Source organism: Ascidiella aspersa, chromosome 5 (assembly GCF_963924565.1).
Source record: "Ascidiella aspersa chromosome 5, kaAscAspe10.2, whole genome shotgun sequence".
Lineage (NCBI taxonomy): Eukaryota > Metazoa > Chordata > Ascidiacea > Phlebobranchia > Ascidiidae > Ascidiella > Ascidiella aspersa.
Genome location: NC_139451.1, coordinates 3,164,354 through 3,191,608, shown reverse-complemented (window position 1 = coordinate 3,191,608; position 27,255 = coordinate 3,164,354). Strand labels below are relative to the sequence as shown.

General features: G+C 36.1%; 1 protein-coding gene across 1 annotated transcript in view; it reads right to left on the bottom strand.

Annotated features, from left to right (window-relative positions):
* LOC146141497 (sushi, von Willebrand factor type A, EGF and pentraxin domain-containing protein 1-like) overlaps nt 1-26,097 on the bottom strand; it is a 48,189-nt gene extending 22,092 nt beyond the window's left edge. Inside the window, exons 1-8 of the mRNA XM_083390148.1 lie at nt 26,043-26,097; nt 25,496-25,678; nt 22,482-22,676; nt 19,575-19,751; nt 16,506-16,688; nt 15,202-15,375; nt 12,643-12,785; nt 2,521-2,603 (exon numbers count right to left, since the gene is read on the bottom strand). Coding sequence (XP_083246274.1) covers nt 2,521-2,603; nt 12,643-12,785; nt 15,202-15,375; nt 16,506-16,688; nt 19,575-19,751; nt 22,482-22,676; nt 25,496-25,678; nt 26,043-26,097 — 1,193 coding nt within the window. The remainder of the gene's footprint in view (nt 1-2,520; nt 2,604-12,642; nt 12,786-15,201; nt 15,376-16,505; nt 16,689-19,574; nt 19,752-22,481; nt 22,677-25,495; nt 25,679-26,042) is intronic.
* Between the last annotated feature and the right edge of the window lie 1,158 nt (nt 26,098-27,255).

Genomic DNA, 27,255 nt, shown 5'->3' with positions numbered 1-27,255 from the left:
TACTTTTATTTTTGCAAGCAATAGTGCAGTATGTGTATACATCATGTTGTCTATCCTTTAATGTAGTTTAAATCAGATCCATTCCTTATAATTGTAATGCTAATAGAACCACTACCAGGGGGCAGCTGACACGGTGTACCTAACGGTCTTTCGCTGCCCCCTGGGAACTCAGAACCGTGATTTTCGTAGCTGTGTGTTTGTATTATTTTAAAGTTGCGTTCGGTCATCCGAATAAGTACATCTATCTATTTATCCTTGACAAAGATTAGTTCTTTAAACATCTGTGTTTTAACATTTAATAAAAAAATTTGAACAAATTTAAGCGAGACATACAGAAAGAAGTGATATGGTTACTAGTTTCGTCTCCATTCTGCCACCTGGCGGAAAGTAGTATTGTAAGTGTATAGGCTTTATTGTTCCCAAAGCCGTCCTTATTTTATTGGAACGAAAGATATGGACATAGTGACTACAATTTATAAAATAGGCGAAACTTACACAAAACGTTTGATATTATGAATTGGTAAAACCTAATGGACATACAAAACATACAGGTCCAAATATTAACTATGTCAAGTTCAGGAAAATGTCAGATGTCAAACATTTGGAGGAAACGGCAAAGGATATCAGTCATAAACAGCCAGACGTTTCAAATACATAACAGTCGAAGGCAATAAATATATCTTTGGTGCAATTGTTTTATACAAGGCATTCTGGGCGTACTTTCCAGCCTGGCTTGAACCGTAATTAGTTTTTACAGTTAAGGCAATAAAAAAGGCTGGTATCGGTGGCCGATCATATACCAGGTTTTGGAGCATAATGGTTGGAGGTTGTAGTAAAACGTAATAAGAATATCAAAGCCCATACAGAAGTAGGTTGCATTTTAAACGTTTCGAATAACATAGAGAGAAGGCACTGATAGTAAGTGTATATATACCGCTGAGGCAGACGTCTGAAAGATAAAAACGAGAGATACAATATCTAAACCGGGTTTAGCGGCGATTAGAAGGTAGGTCGTCGATAGCAGATAAGGTCATCCACGTGATTCAGATGTTGAAAAGAAAGAGAGAAATGGAAACTTGGTCTGCATTAATTTTCGGGTTGTGCCGTGTTATTTCTACGGTTTTCTTTATAATACCAAGTTAATGTTGGATTTTTAGTGATGTTTTATCATCCAACACAGTTATTTTATCGAAAAAGGTAATTTATTTTGAAAACATTTTATAGGTTAACAACTGGAAGTTACTGAACGTTTTATGTTAAATTAAATTTTGGCCTAGTTATCTCGAACAAATGACCTTGAAACTTTTTAAATTCGTTCATTTTGCTCGTTTTGCAATAAAAATGGCGTAATTTAAGATCGGGTCGGATCCCGATACTTTTTGTTCGAAATATCGGGTATCGTGTTCATAATACATTGTCAAGTATCGGACATTTCTCATAAAAGCCGGACTATAATAAACAGTTATGGAACTGATGTTTTAGTGCGTTTAATAACAAGTTAGAATAGAGAGTAAACGGTTAGGGTTAGAAATGGATGCAGTTACCTAACCCTAACTTTAAATATCATACAATAAGATAAGACTCAATGGATTTCGAATACCACATAAATATGACAGAATCAAAAAGGTAGATCATTTTCAAGAAAGGTAACTAAACTGCCCCTTATGGTTGCTCGGTGTAAATCTAGATGCCATTAACTATATCAAGCCAGAAAAGACAGTTTAAAAACATGTTGCAATGCAAATCAAAATACAGTAGTTTAAACACCTTGTTATAACCGGATTTTCGGTTTAAAATAAAATATCGTTACGAATCTAAATTTTAAAGTAAGAATAAGGTACTCGCAGATGTCTGAGAAATATTTAAAACGTAGCCAGCTACCTTAAGGTGTGTTTGCTTTCACCAAATTCTCAAAACAAAAAAGTACTTTCCTCATTTTCCACAAACAGTAGAAACAGGCTTACTTTAAACGAGTCGAAGTTGAAATTCAAAAGGAATAAGAAGTGATCTTCAAACTAGTTTACAACTGCGGTGTTGTGGATGCAAAGTAATTGTTCTGCGTCACTAGAAAAACAAATTAACCAAATCAATGTTCCGAACATAGAACAAATATTGTTACCACCCAGAAAACAGTTTATTCATTGAAATCTCTATTCAGTTAAAAACTGCAACTAAAACGTACTTATGCACAATGGGTATTTCGTGTTCACAGTCTCAGAGTGGAGCGAGTCGATAAACGAAGATCGTACGATTACCTGCTGCTTCCTGTTCATTAAAATAGCTGTGGTAAGGTTCGAACTTACGACCTCCGGTCATACCGGGACCGTCGCTCTACCGACCGAGCTACACAGACTCAGAGTGGTGCAAGTCAAAAAACAACCATGACGCCAATGCTTGCTACCTCACACGTTACTAACCAACGCATGAAAATGAGGCGGGGATCCAGGTGTCTATAGCGCTACAGGTTGCAGTTGTTGTATCGCCTGTGAGTGAATAACCCTTTGCGCAAGATGCGGTTACCATCCCATCAGCGTCGATAGGTCCTGTTGGTGCAAAGGTTCCCCCGTTGTCGATTCCGGGTCTCGAATCGGCTGTGCACTCGCCTGTAAAGAAATCAGTAAGTTTAAATAGGCAGTTTGTGTTTTGTCTAATTTTTTCCAGTTTTACCGGTTTTTATTCATTGCTAGTTTTTACAAACCTTAATCTGTTTAAACCTTTCTCGTAATTTGTTATCTATTGGTGAAGCAAAACTTGACTAAAGTCAGGGCTACTATCTGTTAAGACCAAAAAATAAACACTCTTCTACGAATAATTAAGAACGGTATTAATAACTCGGGGCGGATCCAGGATTATTATTTTGGGGGGGCATCTAAAAAGCAAGCAGCTCAGTCGCGTGAAGCGCAAAAAGAATGCGTTATTTGGTGGAATTGGCAAAATGTTTAATTTAAAAGGAGACATGACTGACCATATCGGACCTAATAGCTATTCGGATTTATTATCGTGGGCCGAACATAAATTTTTTTGTCGAACCTAATTAACTTAATTAATGTTAAATGAAGGAAATATAAAAATATAAATAAACCATGTAGTGAGGCCTGGTAAATTATAAAATAACACAAACTAAGCATGTTTCTTAGAAATAGGCACATTACTATTTTCTAAGACACTGCAAACAAAAATAAGCACAAATCTGAGAAATAAGCACGGTGTGGTAAAAGAGTGAAACTTAACCCAACCCACATTTGTAGATTGGATAAATCTTTTAGAAATTCATTCTTGCCAAAAATAATGCCTTAACCCTGAAAATGTTATTTCTCCAAAATACCATACGAACTTACCGTTCACGTTGGATGCCAGTAGACCTACGAAAAGCAATTCAACGAACATCTTTGCAATTCTCTTATTAGATTTTGACAAATATAAATTTCTTGAAGTAAAAAAGCAAAAATCGTTTTAAAGGCTAATCAAATAAACTTTAATTTGTTGAAACATACAGATTGACTTATCGGGCCAGGGGCCCGGAACCTTAGTTATGAAAGAATCAGACTCGCAAATACGTCTATATATGCTATTCCGTTCTTAACATAATTTGAATTCGCGGCCGTTGCCCCTTTCCAAACTTTTTGTTACATATTTGTTCTTCGTAATAGCAAATTTGTTTTGCACTTTGCGCAAAGCTGATTCAGTATTAGTATAACGGCCATTCGGTTTTTGGTATTAATACTATGGTATTATAGATTTTTCTTTGTTAGATTTGCTTAAAAATTTGTTGCGCTTTGTCGATTTGCTACATAAAAAGTAACGCGAAAAAACGGTCTACAAATACCGCAAAGCACATTATTTGGGTTAGGTGCGGGTTATTATTATTAAAAAATATAATAATACTTGACTCACCAACACCCAAACGCTAACCGAAACCCTAACCCAAACAATGTGCGTTGCGATTTGCGGTATTTGTGGACTTTTTGCGTTACTTGTAAAGTACAAAATAGAAAAAGCACCAATTTTCTTAACAGTTACCAAATCCAACCTTAAAAACCTAGGAATCTGCCATTTACCAACTTAAAAAATCACACCTGTCTCGATGGCGTGAAACCTTTCCTAAAAATGTCGTTGTCCAACAGGAAATATAAACGAATCCACCTAACCCAGCGTAATTTGAAAGGCATAAAAGGCTCGTTGGGCCAGAACACTAATGATTTAAACCGTCAAACTTCGGTATCATTATAACGGGTAAGCAGTTAGCCCATTGTGAGATAATATTTTTAGATGAAGTCCCGTCCGTACTGTTTAAACAACGTAGTTAAATACTGCTTTTTTGCGCCTAATATCTGTATTTGAAATATTACCAAAATAAACTACTCTAAGTCAAAATGTCGGGCACTGTAAACCAGATGATGAAATATATTATATGGCCCTCATGAAAATACAACAAATAGTCTGGCTCATTTAGCTAAAAACGATCACCCCCCCCCCCCCTCCAATTTGTTATATAGTTTAAAACAACAATCAAATATCACCAATACAAGTCTTTTTTAAAAAGCTGGCAAACCCATATCAACAACATCGATCGTAAAACTCCAGTTTATATCTTCAAGAACGTATAGCTCAATATCGCGTAAATAAAACACGAATAAAGGTAGACAATACTGTTAACCTAGTTACACTGGCAAAATGAACACATCTGTCGCAGCTGTTTGCTTTTTATACGATGACGAAAATACAAAACGTGTTTAACATCTGAGTCTCCCAGGAGCGCCAAAAAAGGCCTCCGAGAGAGAATACAGTTTAGCTGCCGTACAATCGTATGTGGGATAAATATCAAGACAAAAAAATAAGAACGCAATTTGACTTTATTGCGCTACCTAACGGAAACTAGATTTGTGATGCTAGTGTAAAAAAATTATAGCGATAATGAGCGCAGTGTTGTAAACAAGTCATTTTGAAAGTCCTAATGAAGGTATTCAAAATTTACTTAAGTCAAAGTCAGGTGTTTAGGGAAAAATAACAGGGTCAAGAAAAACGTTAAACTATTAAAATAGGTCAGTGATTCCCAAACTTTTTTTCTCGCGAACCATTTTGAGCTTTTGTACAGTGTTGATGTACCACCTAAGTTACACCTTACCAGAATATCTCAAACTTTAACTCAGTGGTTCTTAACCTTTTTTCAGCCGCGCCCCCCTTTGGTAATTTTCTCATGCCTTGCGCCCCCCTAATATTTCGACATTTTGCAATTAAATATCACTGAGAAAACAGGAAAATAGTGAAGGAAGGGATTGTTGGTCGCGCGAAGCGCGAAAAATTTTGAGTTTTAGTTGGTCGAATTGGCTAAACTGCAACCGAAGAGGCGTTTCGCATTGGGCACGCAACAAATTGCGCGAGCTCGACACATTGATTTTATCGAGCTGATTTTGACAAACGTGTTGCGAGGGCATTTACTCCACAGAAAATTTTTGCAGTTTTAATGTTAAAGTTGGCAAAAAACAGAGTTTGTATGTAGGAATTATGCCTAACCCAAACGAAACCATTAAAATCACTGCAAAAATTAAAAATATATAAAGTCGAGCTCGCGCCCCCCTTAGAATTCCTTGGCGCACCCCTAGGGGGGCGCACCCCCCCCCCCGGTTAAGAACCGCGAACCGCTGCTTTAACTATTTTAGCATATTATACAAAATAAGTAAGCAGAATTAAACTTTACCAAACGCCATACCAGGAAGACAAAGAAGCCATAAATTAAACAAAACCCAAGGTTCAATGCGATAGTTGTTTTTTCTTCACCAGCTGGTCGATACATACTACAATACTACACCGCTCACTATTAGTTTATTACTACATATATATTAAACCAGCTAACAATTAGCGTTTTATTATCTTGAACAAGATAAGTGTTACGTCATAAACGTGCGAAACCTCAAGTTAAAGGTAACTAAAACGCAGCACGGCAAATTACCCAATCTGAAAGTTTCAAAAGTTGAACGTTTTCGAAATTTATACGTATGCTGAAGTTAGTCGCGTACCACCTGAAAGACTCTCGCGTACCACCGGTGGTACGCGTACCACAGTTTGGGAACCACTGAAATAGGTGAACTCGTCCGATTATGAGCAATAACTCAACTTAAAGTAACTCAAACGCAAACTGAGATTAAGAAAACATTTCAAGGCCAGTCATTTGACAAGATGACTTAAGTCCAAGTCAATTTATTTTGGTCAAAAGACTTGTTGAAAACAGTGACTTACGTGCACTTAAATCTTTCCTACACCGGGTAATGTTATATGCATTTTTAAGCTTCGTCTGTTCTACATTCGCCGTTTATAGAATGATGTACATTCGCCGTTTTTAGAATGATGAGCCAGAGACTGAGAATATGGCAAGCAAATTGTTTTATGTTGAAATTCAATAAAATGTAGTTTAATAAATTAAACCTTTTCAAATTATCAGAGCAAATGAAAACAATAGTATACCTTTCTTAGACCTTATATGACTCATTTAATGTGGCCTGGAAAAATCTTTTTTCGTCAAAAATACAGGAAGCACCTGCCCGTTGGGATTAACTAGAATCTAAAGTTAAAGATGAGTGAAACCGTGTGACATTATAAAGAGAGTTCCAAGGGAAAATTTGTTATTATGTTAATAAGACAATGTGCCACCCAGTCTGGAACAATCTTGATAGCCTTCTGGTGACAAAAGTCTTCACACTCCATAATTTTCTGCTTTTTTAATATAAATACGTACGTTTTAAGCAAACTGTAGTTTAAAAAAGAATTTGAAGCGTTTTTGACTTACGTGCAATTATTTCAACACCGGGTAATTTTATATGCATTTTAAATTTTGTGTGTTCCATATGCTCTGTACATTCGCCGTTTTTAGATTGGACAGCCGTTGAAGTTAGACCAAATAACCTGTAAATATAAATCTGTTATTTAAAACCGGTCGTTTTCAACCGCAAATTTAAAAATATATTGATTTGCCCCTAATGACATGGTTAACACTTTAAATATATATCTTTAACGTTTAATAAAATGATGCACTAACACAATTAAGCGAGAAAAATAGAAATGAGCTATGATCGCCAATTTTGACTTAATTGCGTCACCTAGCGAAAATTTTGATTACATTGTAAGTGTAAAAAGGTTTAGTGTTATCACAATACAATGTCAAGTACCGGACAATCCGACTAAAAGCTGAACATTAGTAAATAGTTATGGAACTGATGTTTTAGTGTGTTTAATAACAAGTTCGAATAGAGAGTAATGGGTTAGGGTTAAAAATGGGTAGAGTTACCTAACCCAACCCTAAACATCATACAGATAGACTCAATTGATCTCGCATAACACATAAATAAAACAAAATCAAAAAGGTTGGTCACTTCTAAGAAAGGTAACTAAACTGCCCATTATGGTTGCTCGGTGTATATCTAAATGATATTAACTATATCTAGCCGGTAAGGACAGGTCAAAATGATGTTGGAATGCAAATTAACAACACCGTAGTTCAACCTTCTTATTAAAATCACATTTTCGTCGTCTGCATAGCCGTTATCAGAATGGTTTTGGTCGTTAGAATCAACATATCTGCTGTCTTTGAGAATAAAACGACCTGCTGGTTAAACTTAAGATTTCCATAATTGTGGAATTCACAAAGCTATTTGTTTTTTATCGTTTCAATAAAAACAGACTTACTTTAAATGTTTACAGTTTTAATGCAAACGGAATAAGAAGTAATCTTTCAAGCAGTTTCCAACTGGTGTTTTGTTCGCAAAGTCATCTATTGTGTCATATTGTGTCACTACATCATATTGTTTCACTACACAATAAAATACAATAAATCAATGTTTCAAACATAGTAAAACATTGTTACATGAACCCGAAAAAAGTTTGATTTTTTAAAATCCTTATCCAGTTTAAAACATCAACTGAAACATACGATTATGAACAATGTGTTTTCTGTGATCAAGCCGTCTGGAGTCATACTGGCCAACGATAATGGCACACATCAAAATAGTACAACACATCCAAATAGTACAACATCGTACTATGACGTAATATTGCGGCGTCACTAAACGCATTCGTGAAAAATCGCTCACGGCAGAACAGACTTTTTTCAACTAAATATCAGTGAAACTTAAAAACACTTAAGCCAATTCTTAATCGCTCGTATTACGAAAAAATGCTATTATATGGTTTAAATAAGCTAAATTTTAAGAAGAAGAGATTGGAAGAGACTTACCGCAATCTTCGGGAGACTAACCGCACTCAGTCAGCCTGATCAGGATTGTAGTGATTGACGCCTATGAATCTGTTACGTCAGCTTATAAACAGCCGGCAGGGCCAGGCTAGAACAACAACTAGCCTGTGATTAGGTTCGAACTCACGACCTCCGGTCCCCGGTCGCTCTAACAACTGAGCTTCGCAGGCTCAGAGGGGAGCAAGTCGAGAAATAACCATAGCTGTATTACAACACTACAAACTCCCATTAACTAAAAGGCCCAATAGCTATACGACGTTCCACACAGGGACGCCGGAGAAGGGGGGCGCTGGGGGGCAAGCGCCCCTCCTGCCCTTTGCTAAGGGGCGCAAGGGGGGGGGGAGTGCCCTTTTCATGAAAAATGATATATTGCTTTCAAAACGTTAAATATTATGCGACGGAAAAAAATTCGTATAATGACATGGTTGACATTTGTTAAAACATTTTTGGTACCGTTTTAAGCCAATCTAGAGGGCGTGGCCGCAGAAAATTTTCCGGGGGAGGACCCCGGACCCCCCAATATTTCGGCTCGCTTGGCTCGCCTGCGCTCTATGTTGCCATTACGAAAAAAGTCGCCGTCACTGGTTCCACTTCTACATTTCTGTAAAAACATTTTTAAAAAGCTAAACTTTTATTAAATTTTATTTTAAAAGTATGAACTGTTTAAAATTTGTTCGTACAGCTTAAAGGATAAATCCAAACGTGTGAACATCATTAACATAGTGCTGCCTTAATGTACTTCATTTAATAGCGCGATGTCTGTTACATCTACAAAGTGTGTATTAGCAATACAATATAGCACAAGTTAACTAAAGTAATTTATTAAACAACAGTATAACTATTTAGCCCAACGGTGTCCAACCTGCGGCCGTCGATGAATAATTGTGCGGCCGTTAACACGTATTTTAATAAGCATGTGTTGGCGGCCGTGACCATGCTGGCATGCGTTAATGGTTGATATGATAAATGCAGATTATAATATTTTTCGACTTTAGGGAGTGCAGTTAAATCAGTGAGCTAAGCTCTTTCGCTACATTCTCAGTGAACAGATTTCTTATGTGTGCTAAAAAAACTTGATTTCATTGATTGATTGATGCACAAAGAAATCAGTGTATGACAGGGGTAGGCAACCTACGGCCCGCGGACCGGATCGGCTCGCCAATGTAATCTATCCGGGCCGCGGCCTCTTTGAAAAAACTATGGACACGAGTTCATAACAAATACTTTTTGATTATTTTAACTAGGCAAGTGCGTAAAATTTTTCGAAATGTTATTTGTACGTCCGGTTCGTTTACGTTTTGAGGCTTGTCTTTTTTTGGACGGCTGACAAGTTTTTTTTTTCATTTTTGGCAATGTAATAAAAACTTGCACGAAATTTAAAACAAATGCCAGTACAGCAAAAAATGTTGAATTTGGAACTTTGAGACAGGTTTAAAATTAGACGTGTTTTTGTTTGTTATAGGCGGCCAGTCAGACATTCGTCTACCATTGCTGGTCAATATATTGGCTAAGACCATTAGAGCAGGTCCCCTAAAAATATTATTTTTGACAAATTTCAATGCAAACGCTATTTTTTCGCGCTTTGCGCGAACTTCTTCTATCTGTCTTTATTCTATTTTAGTCCCTTTGAAATGAAACCGTTAATATCAAAAGTGCAACTTATATCATGGCATATTGCGCCGCATTATTAATAAAATACAATTCTTACATAAATGCTTGTGTTCATAACAATATGCGATTATTTTATGTGCCTATGCCCATTTCGATTAAATTGAAAGTTTTGCCAAATCTAAACGTAATAAACGCATTTTTTTTTTCGAGCTTCGCGCGATCAATCTGCATTTAGGTTCCATATTTTACCACGAGTTCGTTAGACAACAAATATTCATATATTCTGTGTGTCGTTAACAATTCCAACTCTTTTTTAATTAAAAATACAAAACTGTTAATACCGAAAACAGTCTTAAAGGTTAAAAATCACTAAATTTTATTGACTAACTCGCTTAACCCTTTTATGGTATGTAAAACTCGCTCCTTTTCTTTCGAAAAATGTTTACTTTTGATGCCCAAACAGTGGGAATCACATAAAAAATGAAGAAAAAGAACAAAGTGTAGCTTTTCCAAATATGTCAGCTTTTTCAGGCGAGACACTAACGTCGCCACAGAGATTTTTACGATCAATTTTTGCCACAAAAATATGCTTTTAGCGGAAACACTAAAATTCGTAAATCCACGTAATGTAGCACGAAAATAAACAGGGCCCGTCAATTTTCTTCTTATTTTTTTATATTTTTTTCAGCCCTGTGTTTTATTGGTTGAAATGGAGATTCTTTAAGTCTTTTGGATTCTTGGATTGCCTCATAGTTTAAAGTGCCCAAAGAATTTTAGCATTCCTTCAAAATATTTTGAGAAATGTTAGGTTTTAATAATCAATTTAAAAGACAAGGAAGTCAAGTAAATCGATGTAATCTTGATTAAGACAGTTCGATACGAACTTGTATCATCTTCAGTTAATGTGTTGGTATCGAAACATCGCTTTTACATTCGTTATTATTTTGTCGCCACGATCACTGTCGAGTGTTATGCCATGAGTCCGCAAATAGTGGGTCGCGACCCAAGAAAGCCTTAATATATATATTTTATTTTGTGTGTGGCCAAATGCGTAAGTTTGTCTATTTAGCAAACAAATTATATTATTTATTTTATTTTTTTATTTTTTTTTATTTTTTTTTTTTTTTGCGCGCGCGTTGCTTTCTGTTGTAGTGTAACCTAATTTTCAACTGGATCAAACATTTAGATCCGTTCTTGATTAAGAGTTAAAACATTACATGCTTAGTTCGGTTTGGCCCGCGACTAGGTAAAGCTTGCCGACCTCGGTCTTAAAATTTGTATTGACAACTAACATAATTCTTAGATCCGCGCCTTATAATGTATTAAGCTTATATAGAAGTGTTTCCTAAAAGGATTGATATACGTCGGGCATCTTTAGTGAATTGCGCCAAAAACCATTACACACCTTGCCAGTATTTATTACAGTAAGCTAAGTAAAGGACGGGGGTTGAACGGGTTATGTGGTGGGGAGAGTAGTTGGTGGGGCTGCAACCCCAGGAACACATATTGGTTGCTAAATCATATTTGTCATCCGAATGTGACATCACACGTAGTAAAGCTCAAGGCTATTTTTAAGTGGTGTTACAGAACCCTAACACAGATTTTTTTTTTTTTAGCAAAGCTATCCTATTAAAAACAAACCGAAGTATTTGGGTTGTGCCAAAAAGTATTTGCGGACCCTTGGCTTTTGCGATCGTCACAAACAACATTAAAGCCAATTTTTTATTTTCATCTCCGCGTTGTTTTTTGACCAGGGATTCTTAAACTGAGGTCCATGGCCACTTTGGGTACGTTGACGAGGCTTAGGGGGTGATTGCCCCCTTGGGGTAGGTGGACTAGATTTAGGGGGCCCATGCCCCTTTGGGGTACGTGAACTAGATTTAGGGGGTCCATGGCCCCTTGGGGTACGTGGACTAGATTTGTGGGGTCCATGGGGGCTAATTGAACAATTTATTATTTAAGATATATGGCTTTTTTTTAAAGAGATTAACTAAGAAGACGGTTTATCCTGGGGGGGTGGGGGCGTAATGTAAAATAAAATTGCACATCTTCGAACCCGTCACTACAACTGAGCTTGGTTCTTATGGTCATGTTAAAGACGCTGCAAACTAAATAATTATTTTTCACGTTTCGAGTAAATCTTTATTTATTTTCAACATTCATTATTCGACTTTCACAAAATGCAACCTACTTCCGTATGGGTTTTGCTATGTTTTCTACGTCTAACTACAACCTCCAGCCATTATATTAAGATTTATTCAAAACGTTCAAAATCCTGCCTACTTCTGTATGGGCTTTAATATGTCTAACTACAATCTCCAAACATTATGCTTCTTACGTTAAGGAATTTCTGCTTTCGTAATTTATTCCTTTGCAAGCGAATCAACGCAAATAGAGTTTCGACATTTGTGTGTTTCATTAAACTAAATGCTGTTGCTTTAAGCAGGCAAGCTAATAATTATTTTACCAAAAGGAATTCTATACGAATTTAACGTCAATTACCAACAGGTGAAAACGTTGGTTTTGATTGTTGATTAGGTGAAATTATTAAGTGCATCATATACAATATACAAAATGTAATTTCACAATCCTATGCGTTAATTCGACAAATATTTTCAGAAAAAATCGCTGTTTCGTTCTTTCAAACGTGAACAAGCGACAATTTGTTCTTCATGAAATAGTCAACGAAAAAACGACAATCCAATACAAAGCTATAAAGTTCTAACGAATTATGATTTCTACTACACAAACACTCCATGCTAAATTGAAGCCGATTGGGTTGTTACCCAGGATATCAAGGCAACTGTGACCATCACTAAAGCGGTTTGGAAACGGAACAAGCTTGAACCGGCACAGGTGTGCGATCCAGGGGTGTTTATACATTTGTCGTCGCCGCAATTGTCGGTTTCAGCTGCACATTCGTCGATATCTGTGAGATAAGTTCAACCGTTTTTACTGTAATCTTTCAACACTTGAAAACGTGCAGTAACAAAACGTTGATTGTAAGTAATGTTATTTTGTAATATAAGTTCAACCGGCCGTGAGTTCGAACCTCATCACAGTACGTATAGGTTGGCCAATCGTCATTTTTTTGTAAATTGCCGTGCGTTGCATTAGAAATACGAATTGCACTGTTGAGCAAAATGTAAACCAAAAGGCCAAACCGGTGCGAGCGAACGTATTTCTTAAGGGCGAAGATTTGGAGCGCTGTAAATTAAAGTGCCAACCGGATGCTCGTAAACTATACTACGTGACCACTTTAAGAAACGCCCACTATGCAAACATGTTTCTCTCTGGGGTACACTGTGCACGGATCTGTAATGTAGCTTGATATTAAATTGCAAAGCCAAAATGGTAGAGTCACATTAACTGAAGATGATAAGTTCCTATCAAAACGTCTTAATCAAGATGCTGTCGATCTATTCGACCTTTTTGGCTTTGCAATGTTTCTCTCTTTTCTACAACTTCCTTTTTCTTTTTTTTCCTAATTCTGTTTTCTCTTTTTTGCAAGCTTCGCAGCCAATTTAAGCTTCAGAAGAAGCCCTGGGCAATTTTCGTCTGGTTTTGGCCATTTTATTTTATCGGGTTCCTGCTCCTTTTGTCGCATTTCAAAGCGCATAATCCTGATGGACTTTATAGTAACTTGGTAGTGACAATTGATTCCCTTTTTTACTTAAGTGTCGTTAGAAATGACAACAAAACTCCAAGTTTAAAAATCCAAGTTCAACCAGAATCAGATATTTATTAAAGCAATATCTATTCCACCTTCATTTCGAATTTAGTGTTGTCGAAATATAAACTTTCTTTTTTTCGCGATCCTGGTTTTACTCAGGTTCCTGAATTTTTTTTTTTTTTGTTAATATACGCGTCAGCGGAACAGCGTTCGACAAGCAGAAACCTGCTGCCAATGGTTTGGGATTAAGGGATTAAACAATCTTGTCTATTTATTAAATGCAATGGTCTCGACCCTTTATCACTGTGGACCAGTTTAAAAAAACCGTTGCTGTAGCTCGCTATATGGTTCGTTCAGGGCTAGATTAACCATTAAGCAAAATAAGAATGTGTTTCGGGCAGCAAGGGAAGAGTGCACCACAGAAATTTTCACAGCCGAATTTTTAATGGTGCCTGAGTGTTTATTGAAATAATTCGAGTTGGTCAGACGACTCAGATGTCAATAATGGGCCGCGGTTGAAATAAAGTATTGCGTATTTTTATTTGTCATGTGTCATCTTCAACCTCATTATATTTTCGATGGATAATATCTCGAATGGATTATTGTGTTTACATTATGAATGACACATATACGACACCAAAGTCTCAGGTGCTTATAGGTCCCCTAAAATGAATGATCTCATGGTTTTATTTTAACAAATTTAATAATAATTTATTTTTTGAGGTTAAACATGCCTTTAAAAAAAGTGGTCACACCAACATACCAATGTTAACGGATTTTACGTTTAAATTCATTCAATGATAGATCACTGAGAAACCTGAACGTTTCACAGAATAAAAATGAGAGCAGATCGAATGAAAAAAGTTGCATGATTGTGTGCCGCCCGTTGAAAATGTCACGATTTAATAACAGACAAAAATACGTCGACACTAATTCATCCCCGATCAGCTAATAATTAAAAGTATTAATGCTTGTAGATCCTGGAAAACCCCGGATGGGACGAGGGCCTTTTTTGGTTTACGCAAATTCTAAACTACATCTTAACTGAGTAGGACTATCGATAAACATATAGATTTTAAACATTTCGAATAATTCCTTATATATTTTCAACCTACTTCTACATGGGCTTTGATATTCATTTTATGGCATTCCTAATTTTTTTTCTCTTTTTAGTATTCTGTTCACGTTTTTGCGTTTTCTACCTTGGTGAGTACTGTTGTATTCAATTCGTAACCTAGATTTTGACAAAATTCAAAGGTAGAATCGCTGCGTACAAGCACCGATACTAGCACTAATTATCGGACAAAGTACTGATGATCTCGGACAAGTAACGATATTATCGGACAAGTAACGATACTAGCACTTATTATCGAACAAAGCACCGATACTTCCACTTGTTATCGGACAAAGTACTACTACCACTTGTTATCGGATCGGCACCGATATCACACTAATATCGGACAAAGTACTGATGATCTCGGACAAGTAACGATATTATCGGACAAGTAACGATACTAGCACTTATTATCGAACAAAGTAGTAATACTAGCACTTGGTATCGGACAAGTACCGATAGAATCGAACAAATTACCGATACTACCGCTTGGCATGGTATCGGCCCCATCCGATATTATCGGACATCCCTATGTAGGAGGCCGGATCAGTACTTTACCGGAGCAGTTGAGCGAGGTGGGGTTCCATATGTTGGGTGCAGTGCATTCCGCTGTGGTTTGGGAGCCGGCAGTCGATTCGTAACCGGAGCTGCAAGTTATTGAAACTGTCCCGGTGTACTTGGAATTCGAGGGAAAAGTTCCGTTGGTCAATGTGGGTGGAGAGGTACATTCAGCTGGTTGTAATGGAAGAATCAGTCGTTAGAAAATAGAAACTAACAATGCTGCACTAACTTACGTCAATCCATTTCGATAGAGATACCCCATATTATGACAAAAACGTAGCGTGATCTAATCCTAAATCAGGGTTTACCATGCCGAGCTTATTTCTATTATTCGGACTTATTTTTGGTTGCAATAGGATTTATTAATCCCCACTAGAGTTTTGTTGCATAGTCTCTTATATTTTTAATTGCACGTAATCGTAATTCCCAACAGTTATCTGCCCACGATGGTCAGACCTTACAATTATTTGGTGTTTTACGAAAAAAGTTCGGTGAACCTTGGCCGAAGGCTTCACGTCTCATTTAAAATTAAAAGTTTCGCCAATTCAACCAAATAAACGCATTTTTGGCCCTTCGTGTGATTAAGCTGCTGTAATACATTTGGCGCAGAGAACAACAAGTGTTCTGTGTTACAAAAAGTTGCACTCTAAACTAACTTTTAATCTTTTTGTTTAGTTAACTGGTCAGCTTAGCTGGCAACCTATTTTAACTTTGTTTTAGGTAGTTTTAGCCTTGCTTGCACCATAATCCTTGAAAGGGTTGAAAGATTAGTCAGTTTTTAATTTACCATATTTAATTAAGTTTACATTTAAAGGTAGAATCGCTGCATTGCATCGCAAACTATGAATAAAACGCACAAATAAATTTATCCCTACTATTTGCCCACGTGGATTCCTTAGCGCAGTTGCTTATAGCCTGGCCTGACCTACCAACGCATTTTCAGCGATGTGGGGTCCACGTATTCTATGGCTGTAACTTAAGTTGTTTTTAGAAATGACCTGACTTGGACTTGAGTTGTTTTGCAAACGACTTGACTGGGACTTAAGTTGTTGCAAATGACTTGACTGGGACTTAAGTTGTTGCAAATGACTTGACTGGGACTTAAGTTGTTGCAAATGACTTGACTGGGACTTAAGTTGTTGCAAATGACTTGACTGGGACTTAAGTTGTTTTTTAAATGACTTAACGGAATAAAGTTAATTTTCAAATGAATTAACTGGGATTTAGGTTAGTTTTCAAATGATTTAACTGGGACTTATGTCATTCTAAAATTACTTGCTACGAACACTGAGCGGACTTACCCACGCATTCAAGTGATACTGGGTCCCATGTGTTGGTAGCTGTGCAAAGCGAAGAAGTGGCGGCTCCAGATGCAAACCCGAACCCACTGATGCAAGTTATCGACACAGACCCCTCAAAACCACCTTGAGGAGTTGTTAAGGCGTTTGCTCCTGTCAGTGTCGGACCGTTTGCACATTTCGCGGCTGTGTGAAAAAAAACGGTAGAAATGGTCACTAGCGTTTTTATGAAGAATTCGTTTTTATATGGATTCCTTCGAAATGAGAGACTGATGATGCCTTATTTTGTCGCGAAATATATTTATTTTTTAAATGACTAAAACGGACCAAGACAGGAAAGTCTCCGCGGACCCCTGGGGGTCCGCAAAACGTTTTTAGGGGGTCCACAAAAACTTAAATATACCATTACTAATTTAATTAACGCTAAGAAATAACTAACGCTTGGTAACATGCTTAATCACAATCTTGGTAAGTGATAAAATCACAGTGTAATAACATGTTGTAAATCGTATCGAGTGTGACAAAACACTTCCATTGTGATGTAACACAATAGATTGTAAAATGGAAGACAGAGGAATTACAACAGTCCACATGTACTGGATTTTGATTTATGCTATCATTCTCAAAGATGACGTCTAGCATTGTCAAAAACACTACCACGCATTTTAAGACTTGCTTCGGCGATGCAGCAGCAGAAATCACTTAAACGTGTCACAAAGAAAATTGGTGTTGTGTGTTAATTTACTCAACACAAGGTGCACTAGACAGACATACTGATTCACTAAAAAGAACTAAACGCAGATATCACACCAGAAATATTTTAGGGGTCCGCGACCATTTGAAAGCATTAAATAAGGGTCACCGGTACAAAGAGGTTGAGAACCACTGATCTAAAGGATATTTGCTTCCATTTGAAGTATTCAGACGATATTTTGACCCTTCTTTTTGTTTTAACCCTTTTTGTGCTATAATATCTACATTTTGTTTGTTTATCACAAAAACTGATTATGCCAATTATATAGAGAGAAATAGAGATATCCGCTTTATCTTAAGAGAATTACTATATTTTTATCAATTTTTTAAACAGTCCAAAAAAAGCAAGAAGCTTGTAGAAGCTTTGTCTGTTTTAATTCTCCAAACTATTTTAAGGTTGCTGGGATTATATATAGGCTCCTGTTTTTATCCAACAGGATGTAAAACCAATTAAACTGTTTGCTGACAAGGGTTGGAATTAAATGTGGGAATCGTAACACTTTGTTCAACCAAATGGCAAAATAAATACGCTGTAAAAAACATGCGTATGCCGTAAAATACCATTGTATGACGTAATCTTTAAGCAATTGTGAAGAAATTCGACTCTATATGTCTGTTGAATATTGAAAAAAATCTCCTATTTTGAATCTTAAAATGAAGACTTACCAATACCAATAGGTGAAGCAAATAATAAAATAAATATAACTGTGGAGCATAAGGGTTAAAGGCTGTAGTAGGACGTATTAGGAAGATTAGATCCCTTACAAAGTAGGAAGCATTTTGAACGTTTCAAACGTATTTTAATTAATTTTCAATTCCTGCGAATTCTTTCTCATTGCTGCTAACAAAATCGCAAAAACTAGGAAAAAAAGTTAAAATTTTCATGTTAAAAATGAATAAAGCGATTTTCAAAACGTTCAAATTGATAACTACTTGTGTATGGGTTTTAATATTCTACTAAATATGACAGTTTTACAACAAAAATTAGGTGCGGTCACCCAAGATATTTTTAAAGGTAAAAGTAATGTGCAAATTTAAAACAATTTGACATTGTATTACTGTTAAACCCTATTAACAATCTCTTGATGGTTTAACCTCAACAGACAACATGAAATTACCAATGCGGGAAAAACGATAAAATAAATTTGCCTTTGTTGAAATTAAAATAGGTGCAAGTTTAAAAGTTTTAATAAGTGTGACAAAATTTGACTTTGAATTGTAGGGGTATGGGTCGGATTAATGAGTCTTCATTTATATAATTGCCAAGATGAATCGACCACACTCCTACAAGATTTGAGATGGCCTGTCTTCGTGAGGCCATTCAGGTCCAATTCTTTCCTTTAGTTCAGATACATGAACAGTCAATTTTGCTGTCTTCAGTCAAAGCTGTAAAAGCCTCTCTCTCTCTATAGGCAGTACTGGGTGATACTATTTTTTATTCGATTGTGTCACTATACTTTTTGGCGAAAATATTTCTAAAATGCACAGGAAATATTGACGTAGATATTCTTACAATTTTCAATAATAAATCACGTGACAACAAGGCGTGGTCTAAACCTTTTTCTCTCGACTCTTATAGACGGAAATAATATTTTTGTCCAAATATGGCTTGAACAAAAGCGCTTCGATCTACATTGTGACGTAACTGGCGTTCGATTCTAAAATAATGGATTGTTGACAATAAGGCGAATTTCAAAACAAAGCGCTCACATTAAACGGATATACGTAACATCACATTCAGCTCTGACGCATAAAAATTGGTGTAACAAGGCATTCGTTGCAAGAAATCTACGTAACGGAATTTTACCGAAAACTTTCCGCTTATCGTTTGCACATTGGCTGCAAGGAGTGACGTAAACATTACATATGGTTACAAAGAATTTAGGCCATAGATTTTTACTGAAAATTTTCCGTTACGACACATCGATTAAAACAAAAATTCTCTGTGTAAACACAATATGACAAAATGGCTTCTACAGAATTACTGATAAGAATCTGTAGAAAGCTCTTGATGATTAACCTGGAAACAATTAAATGAACTTAGCAATACAAAAAAGATATGGTAAACTAAATAACTTAATGTTGTTAAAAATGCTTTTAGGTGCGGTGCTTTTTAGATTCTGTATGACTGTTGAAGATTTTGAATAAAATCTCCTATTGGTTGAATCTTAAAATGACTAGTTAAACTGAGCAATGCATGAAGGCGGAGAAAATTGCTAAAAAAACACTATGTTGTTGAAAATGCTTTCAGGAGCTGCCATCCCAACCCATAATAGCATTGAATGTCTAAGTTTAACCTCAATAGAAAAATTAACTTACCAATGCAAGTAGGTGGAGCAACATTCCAATTATCAGAAAGCGTCCCATCGCATTTCAAGGTGTTTTGTCCGGACACAATGTACCCAGGATTACAGCTGACTGTAATTTCTCCGTTGAAAGCTGTTTGCCCTGAAGACCCGACTCCATTTGTTACAGTCAAAGCTGCGCAAGTTATTACTGAAAAACAAAATATAATAAGTTAAACGCCGTTTTTGTTTTTGCAGGCATTTTAAACCAAAAAACCTCGGCCCTGTGTCGGGTCTGCAAAGAGTTGGTTACACGTCCGTATAGTTCTATACTAAGGATAACCAATACTTGATATTCTATTCCGATACCGATACCCGATATTAGGAGAAAGGTATCGCGATCCGGTCTGATACAAAATGACGTCATTAATATGCTCCAACAAGCAAAACAAGCCCTTATTTTCAGGTACTTTCAGGACTTGTTGCAGCATAAAAAATGTCAAGGTTATCCTTAAATAAAGTTGTATTTAATTTCATAGTAAGAATATCAAAGCCCATACAGAATTAGGTAGCTTTTTGAAAGTTTCGAAAAAAATTTAAGACAATGGCTTGAGGCTGTAGTTAAACGTAGTAAGAATATCAAAGCCCATACAGAATTAGGTAGCTTTTTGAAAGTTTCGAAACAATTAATACAATGGCTGGAGGTTGTAGTTAAACGTAGTAAGAATATCAAAGCCCATACAGAATTAGGGAGCATTTTGAACGTTTCAAAAAAATTAATACAATGGCTGGAGGTTGTAGTTAAACGTAGTAAGAATATCAAAGCCCATACAGAATTAGGTAGCATTTTGAACGTTTCGAAAAAAAATTAATACAATGGCTGGAGGTTGTAGTTAAACGTAGTAAGAATATCAAAGTCCATACAGAATTAGGTAGCATTTTGAACGTTTCAAAAAAATTAATACAATGGCTGGAGGTTGTAGTTAAACGTAGTAAGAATATCAAAGCCCATACAGAATTAGGTAGCATTTTGAACGTTTCGAAAAAAAATTAATACAATGGCTGGAGGTTGTAGTTAAACGTAGTAAGAATATCAAAGTCCATACAGAATTAGGTAGCATTTTGAACGTTTTAAAAAAATTTAAGACAATGGCTTGAGGCTGTAGTTATACGTAGTAAGAATATCAAAGCCCATACAGAATTAGGGAGCATTTTGAACGTTTCAAAAAATTCTTCATTGATTTTCAACATAGTTCGAAAGATAGTTGAGATATTCGGAACGTTCAAAATGCTACCTACTGATATTCTTGCTACGCTTTATTGATTTTAAATACTAAATTCGTTGTTTTAACGATTCATAAACTAACATATATACTATATAAGTAGGGATGTTAGATAATATTGGATAGGAGCCGATGCCGAGTGTTAGTATCTGTACAACAAATCTGCACAAGTTATTGCTGAAACAACATATATAATAAATTATACGCCGTTTTTCTTTTTTCAGGCATTTTTAAACGTTTAAACCAATGGTCGGCAACCTAAGGGCCGTATACCTAAAGAGTTCGTCACACGTCCTGCCGTCCATATACTTCTATACTAGGGATGTCAGATATTTGATATTTCTATACCAATACACGATATTTCGGACAAAAACTATCCGATCTAATACAAACTGACGTCGTATGCCCCAACAACCAAAATAAATGAAATTAAAATATTCGAGAATCTTTTTTTATCGGCTAAAATTGGCTTTATATCGGCTAAAGTTGGCGTTGAGAAGTTTAGCCTCCAGTTGTAAAACCTACTAAAATTTTCGATAAATTTATCTTTCAAGTTTGAATCGCTGCGTTAAAAAAGGTAAATGTGACTAAAATACATATTAATTTGGTATCGGATCGGCACCGATACCACCCTTGTATCGGACGAGTACCGTTACTACTACCTGACATAGGGTATCGGCTCCGATCCGATATTATCGGACATCCCTAGTCTATACCTTACCATGTGTCGGTCTGTCGTTCGTACTTTATCATTATCGTATCATTATCGTACCTTATCATATATATCGGCAACCCCTGGTACGCGTGCCACTTTTGGCACGCAAGATGGTTTTTCAGACACAACAAATAATTAACGCGCACCTTATATCACCTTAAGGAAGTGCAACTTTTGCATCACTACCACATCATTAACATTACATCACCAACACTGGCGCTAACTAAATGGTTCCACACATTTCAAGTGCGCGTCACAAATTAATGTCTTAACTGTTATATTTAACATAATTTTTGTGGCGTTAAACTTGTTGTTTAAAGGGCCGTATAAAGTAAAAAGTTCGTTACCTATCCGTATAGTTTAATACTGAGGTTCCTGATACTTGTCATTTAAACATAAGGGCGAGGCGATATCTTTATATTTTACACATTCACTTTCCCAGCATTATGTAGCCTACAAATTTGACAATATTATGTACAAATTTGACAATATTATATACAAATTTGACAATATTATGTACAAATTTGACAATATTATATACAAATTTGACAATATTATGTACAAATTTGACAATATTATGTACAAATTTGACAATATTATATACAAATTTGCCAGTATTATGTAGGCTACAATATTTTGCCAGTATTATGTCCAAATTTGCCAGTTTTCTGTACAACTAGCCAGTATTATGTACCAATTTGGCAGTATTATGTCCAAATTTGCCAGCATTATGTCCAAATTTGCCAGTATTATGTAGGCTACAATATTTTGCCAGTATTATGTACCAATTTGGCAGTATTATGTCAAAATTTGACAGTATTATGTACCAATTTGGCAGTATTATGTCCAAATTTGACAGTTTTCTGCACAAATTTGGTAGTATTATGCAGGAATTTGCCAGTGTTATGTACTTTCACAAGTCAAATTTGCCAGTATAATATACCTTCACAGTTCAATCTGGTCGGACTCCATGTGTTGGTTGCAGTGCATTTAGCGGTATTAGCACCAACAAGTGGTTTGAACCCACTTGGACACGATACTGTTACATTGCTGTTGCCTGTGTAGCCAGGAGAAGCGGGTACAGTAGGAGAAACTGTTCCTGAGTTGGTTACAGTTGGTGCCGCGTCACAATAGAAAGCTTGAGTAAAACATAAGAACGTTTGTTAAAGGATTTTCCACGTGCGTTTAAAAACTAACTTTTGCCTACACAAACCTACAGGGGCCGGCAATCTACGGCCCGCTGGTCGGATATATCCCGCCAATGAAAATCATTCGGCCCCTTTTTCAAACTGAACACAAGACCATGCCTCATATTTTTAACCATACAAAAATGCAAAACTTTTCGAACTTCGCACGAATCTTGTTCCACTTTAAAATACATTTTCCTTTATAGCGAGTCTTCTTAGACCAAAGCCGTGCGCGTGATACCTATCGAAGCCCAAACTATTGGTAGAATGGAAATGTATAAAATAAACGTTTCGCCAACTTAATATTTTTCTGCTGTATTCGTCTTTCACGATAAACATTAACTGTTCGTATTTTATTTTGTGTGTGCGCAATGCGTCACGTGTTCCTGTCAATTAAAAGGCTCTCTATTTAATTCAAACAAATGGCAATTTTGGCGCTTCGCGCGTTCCTACTTATTTAGTATAAATCATACATTTATTTTTAATTGCATAAAACATTTAGGTCCGACCCCGATTAGGCTGCAAAGCCACACGTTTGTAGAACAAAATTGTTAGTGCAAATTTATTACGGCCCGCCGAGAACTTGCTGAGTTTGGTTTTGGCCCGCGACCAACAAAAGGTTGCTGAACCCTGCTGAAGTACTTCGAATTTTAATACTTAAGTCGTTTGCCGCCCATTTAACTGAGCTACTCGCCAAAAAACTGGAAAAAGTACCGTACTAATTTGAAACAAACACAGAGAGATCGTTTGAAGAACTGGAAAAAATGGCTCTGGTGAAAACAATTGAAAAAAATATTTGCCCAAAAAACATAGGAAGGTTTGTAAAGTATTCGAAGGAAACGTGGTCAGTGGGGTACAGAAACAAAAGCAATTCGAAATTCCAGACCGTTTAAAAAACTAAAGTGTTGTTTTCGACATCTTAACTTTTGCCTATAGCATAGTATAATCTTTAATTTGGGCGTTTCAACCTTTTCTGACTTGCCAAAGAAATAATAAAGAAAGAGGTTATTTACCCGGACAACAAAGTATAGCTTAAATCGACATATAATCACTAACGGGTGCAAGCTTAAAAGAGCTATCCGGGTAAATAGCCAATGGGCACTTCCTGAGGCTGTTTACCTGTCTAAAAAAGTAGTTTAAGTCGATTTCGGAATAATGCATGGAAATAATACAAAAGGGGATTTAAATTTAATGCTACCACCACCCAAGCCCAACCGTTAACCCAAATCAATAATTAGGCACGTATCATATTATCGCAAGGGTAAAAGAGCGATCCGGTCAAATTGCCCTTTCGTAAAACTGAACCAAAAGGATTCAGAAAGTGATTCAGTGCATTAGTCACTATAATCCAGGGGTTCTTAAACTGGAGTCCGTAGACCCCTTTGGGATACCTGAACTAGTTTAAAGGCGGTCCGTGAAGCTCTATTGAACTATTAGTTATAATTAGTGTATGGTTAAGCAATCAATTTTTCAAAGTAAAGAGTAGGATGCAGTTTAAAAGAAAAGGTGTTGAACTGAATAAATTTGGACTTCGTTTCATTTCATATATTATGGACCAGAAACAGAAAATTCCATAATCTGTTTGTATTATGACGTAAATTTATGACGTTATCTCCAAATATTTCTTGCCTACAATGGTCTACGCGAAGCAAAAAATGATTTTAGGGTCCGCGGTGAAAAGAGTTTAAGAACCCTTGCTATAAACGGTTCTTTGTGTTGAGTTAGTTCTAAGTTTGAATGCCAATTTTGGTCATTTTCATGTCTAATACATTTTCTGCACATAATATACTTGCTACATAATGCGTTTTTTTTTCAATTTAGTTGAGTTATTGCTCATAATCAGACAAGGTTATTAATTTTAATAGTGTAAGGTTAATTTTTAAGACAAGGACTTGACTTGGAATTAACTTTCTCTAATAGTTACTTGACTTGGGCAACTGATGACTTGCGCGGGGAATGATCTTGTTATTTATTCAAAATTACTAAATTTTGACTTAAGTTGTTTCAAAAACGACTTTAATGAGACTACTTCGAAATGACTTGTTTACCTCACTGCATATTGTAGATTTTATGTTTTGTTTACGCCTGACATCGGCCAACCAACATTGTACATTTTTTTATATTTTACTCTATTTTTTTACATTGACTTTTAACAACGTCATTTGTTTGTACAGTTTTTAACTATTGTTTTACAATATACCTTGGCTTCGATACAAGCTTTGTATCATTTTATAAGTGATGCATCATTTACTTCTCACTCCCACTAACTGAAGATAATACAACTTCGTATTGAAACGCCTTAATCAAGGTGGTGTCGATCTACTCGACCTTTTTGCTTTTGCAATTCATAAAAAAAAACAGTTTAAACATGCTTGACTTTGTAATTAATTATTAAACGAAGAATATATTAAAAAATCACTAAAATATATATTAATCTTCAAATGTAAAAACTTCTCTTTAGCAAATATTTTTTAATTAAATGCGCCGACCTTCGACCAGCTACAGGCAATTTCGAAATAAAATTGCGCAGTTGTTTAACTTTTTTAAAGTCTTACATTAAAAAGGTTTTTAAAGTGCGACCCTGGCGATCATAAATGTAGAACCCATAAAATATTGTGTGATATGCTGAATGTGCAATTGTTAATAATCCCAATTAAGGGACTCGCAATTTGGAAGCATATTCACAGTGTTGTAACTATACTAGAATCAATGACTTTTGACTTAAGTCCCCTAAACTCTTTAGTCAAGCGAAATAAATCGCGCCTTTTACCTGTGCAGTTCAAACTTGCCGGGGTCCAAACGCCGGTACTTGAGTTACAGGACGAAGTGGGGGCATCAATTGAAAACCCGGGGTCGCAAGTTACTGTCACTTCATCACCATCGTTAAACCCAGTTTGTGGAACACCTGTGGCAATAGTTCCATTCACAACAGCTGGATGGGCGATGCATGCCGCTGTGTGAAAAACATATGCATGTTTAAAATTGGAATACGTATGCTTTTAAGATACCGCAATTTTCCTGCAAAATAAAAGTTGGCAAATTGCGATTCGTTTAATGACGGTTATTGCAGTTCGCACTTTTTAGATCGACAACTTTCGGATGTTAAATGTGATGACTTTGGCAATTATCTCTTTCTTATGCATTTCAGTACCGGCACTTTCGAAAGTTTATTAGATGTTGTACACACTCATATAGCGGGCTTTGCGTAAAACAGACGCATTTTTATGAAAAATTCATTGTTCTGCTATAAATACAATGGCATAATAACGATTATTATATTAACCAATGACTTAAAAAAAATTGTCAACTATTTATACCTTTCACATTTCCTGCCAACGCAAGTAGGCCAATGGCGAATAACTGAACAAGCATTTTGGTCGATATTATTTCTTCCAAAGAAAATTAAAGTCTGAAAGTAAGAAATAAGAGTTTTTAGAAGATAGATAGGATAAAGCAATTGACTACGATTTAAACGCACTGAGCACTTTTTTGGGTTTTTTAAACGAGAATAAACTGGGCGATAAGGTGAACATTCAAAATCAAAACAAATCACGGTAATAACAGTAATTTAGTGAAGCATTTGAAGTTCTAAAGATGTTTGTTACCAGTTACACCCCTATACCTGTTTATATTTCCTCAACATTTTGCACTATTAGTGGGGCATAATGGTTGGAGGTTGTAGTAAGACGTATAGTAAGAATATCAAAGCCCATACAGAAGTAGGTATCATTTTGGACGTTTCGATTATTTCTCAACTCATTTCTAAACATCATTTTTTAACATCTGTGGAAAGTGAATCAAGATTTATCCGAAACGTTCAAAATTCTACCTTCTGTACGGGCTTTGCTATGTATACTACTTGCACCATTATAGTGTTTAATAGCCGCGAAAGCATACAGACCGCACACTCCTTCACTACGACAAACACACGTAAGCATGTAACATGCGAGACTATTTTATTTAACTTTTTACTTGGGGCAAAAACTTCAACTATTTTGAAATGTATAAACAACTCTAACTAAAAGTTAAGTACCACTGCGCTAAAAGGGACAATAGAAAAAGCGAAAAGACTTTACGCAACTGACGAACACCTATTAAATGACGACAGCTCTCATCTCCCTACTTTATATATCCGGTATTGGAGATCCAAGCGTGTCTAATATCGCATGTCGAGTTTTTCTCATGTCTTCTTAGTGTAGAAAAAGGGAAAGAAAATGGTTAAGCCAGGGATGTCCAACCTTTTAGCAGAATGGGCCGCATTGCCACTTTAAAAATTTCGATGGGCCGCAAAATCTCTCAAATTAAAGGGGTGACGTCATAAGTTGCGTCATATCGTGACGTCATAAAACAACCTAACTTATAAACACCCGTTCTTCGAGAGTGAACTTATGCGCAAATATGCAAAAATTTAAGTTTTCACGTGTTTGGGCTGACATATTTCTTTAAAACGGTCCGGAAAAACACACATTCAGAAAAACAAACATCTTACTTAGCAATGATGGGTGCACAAAGTGCTCGATGGATGTTGAA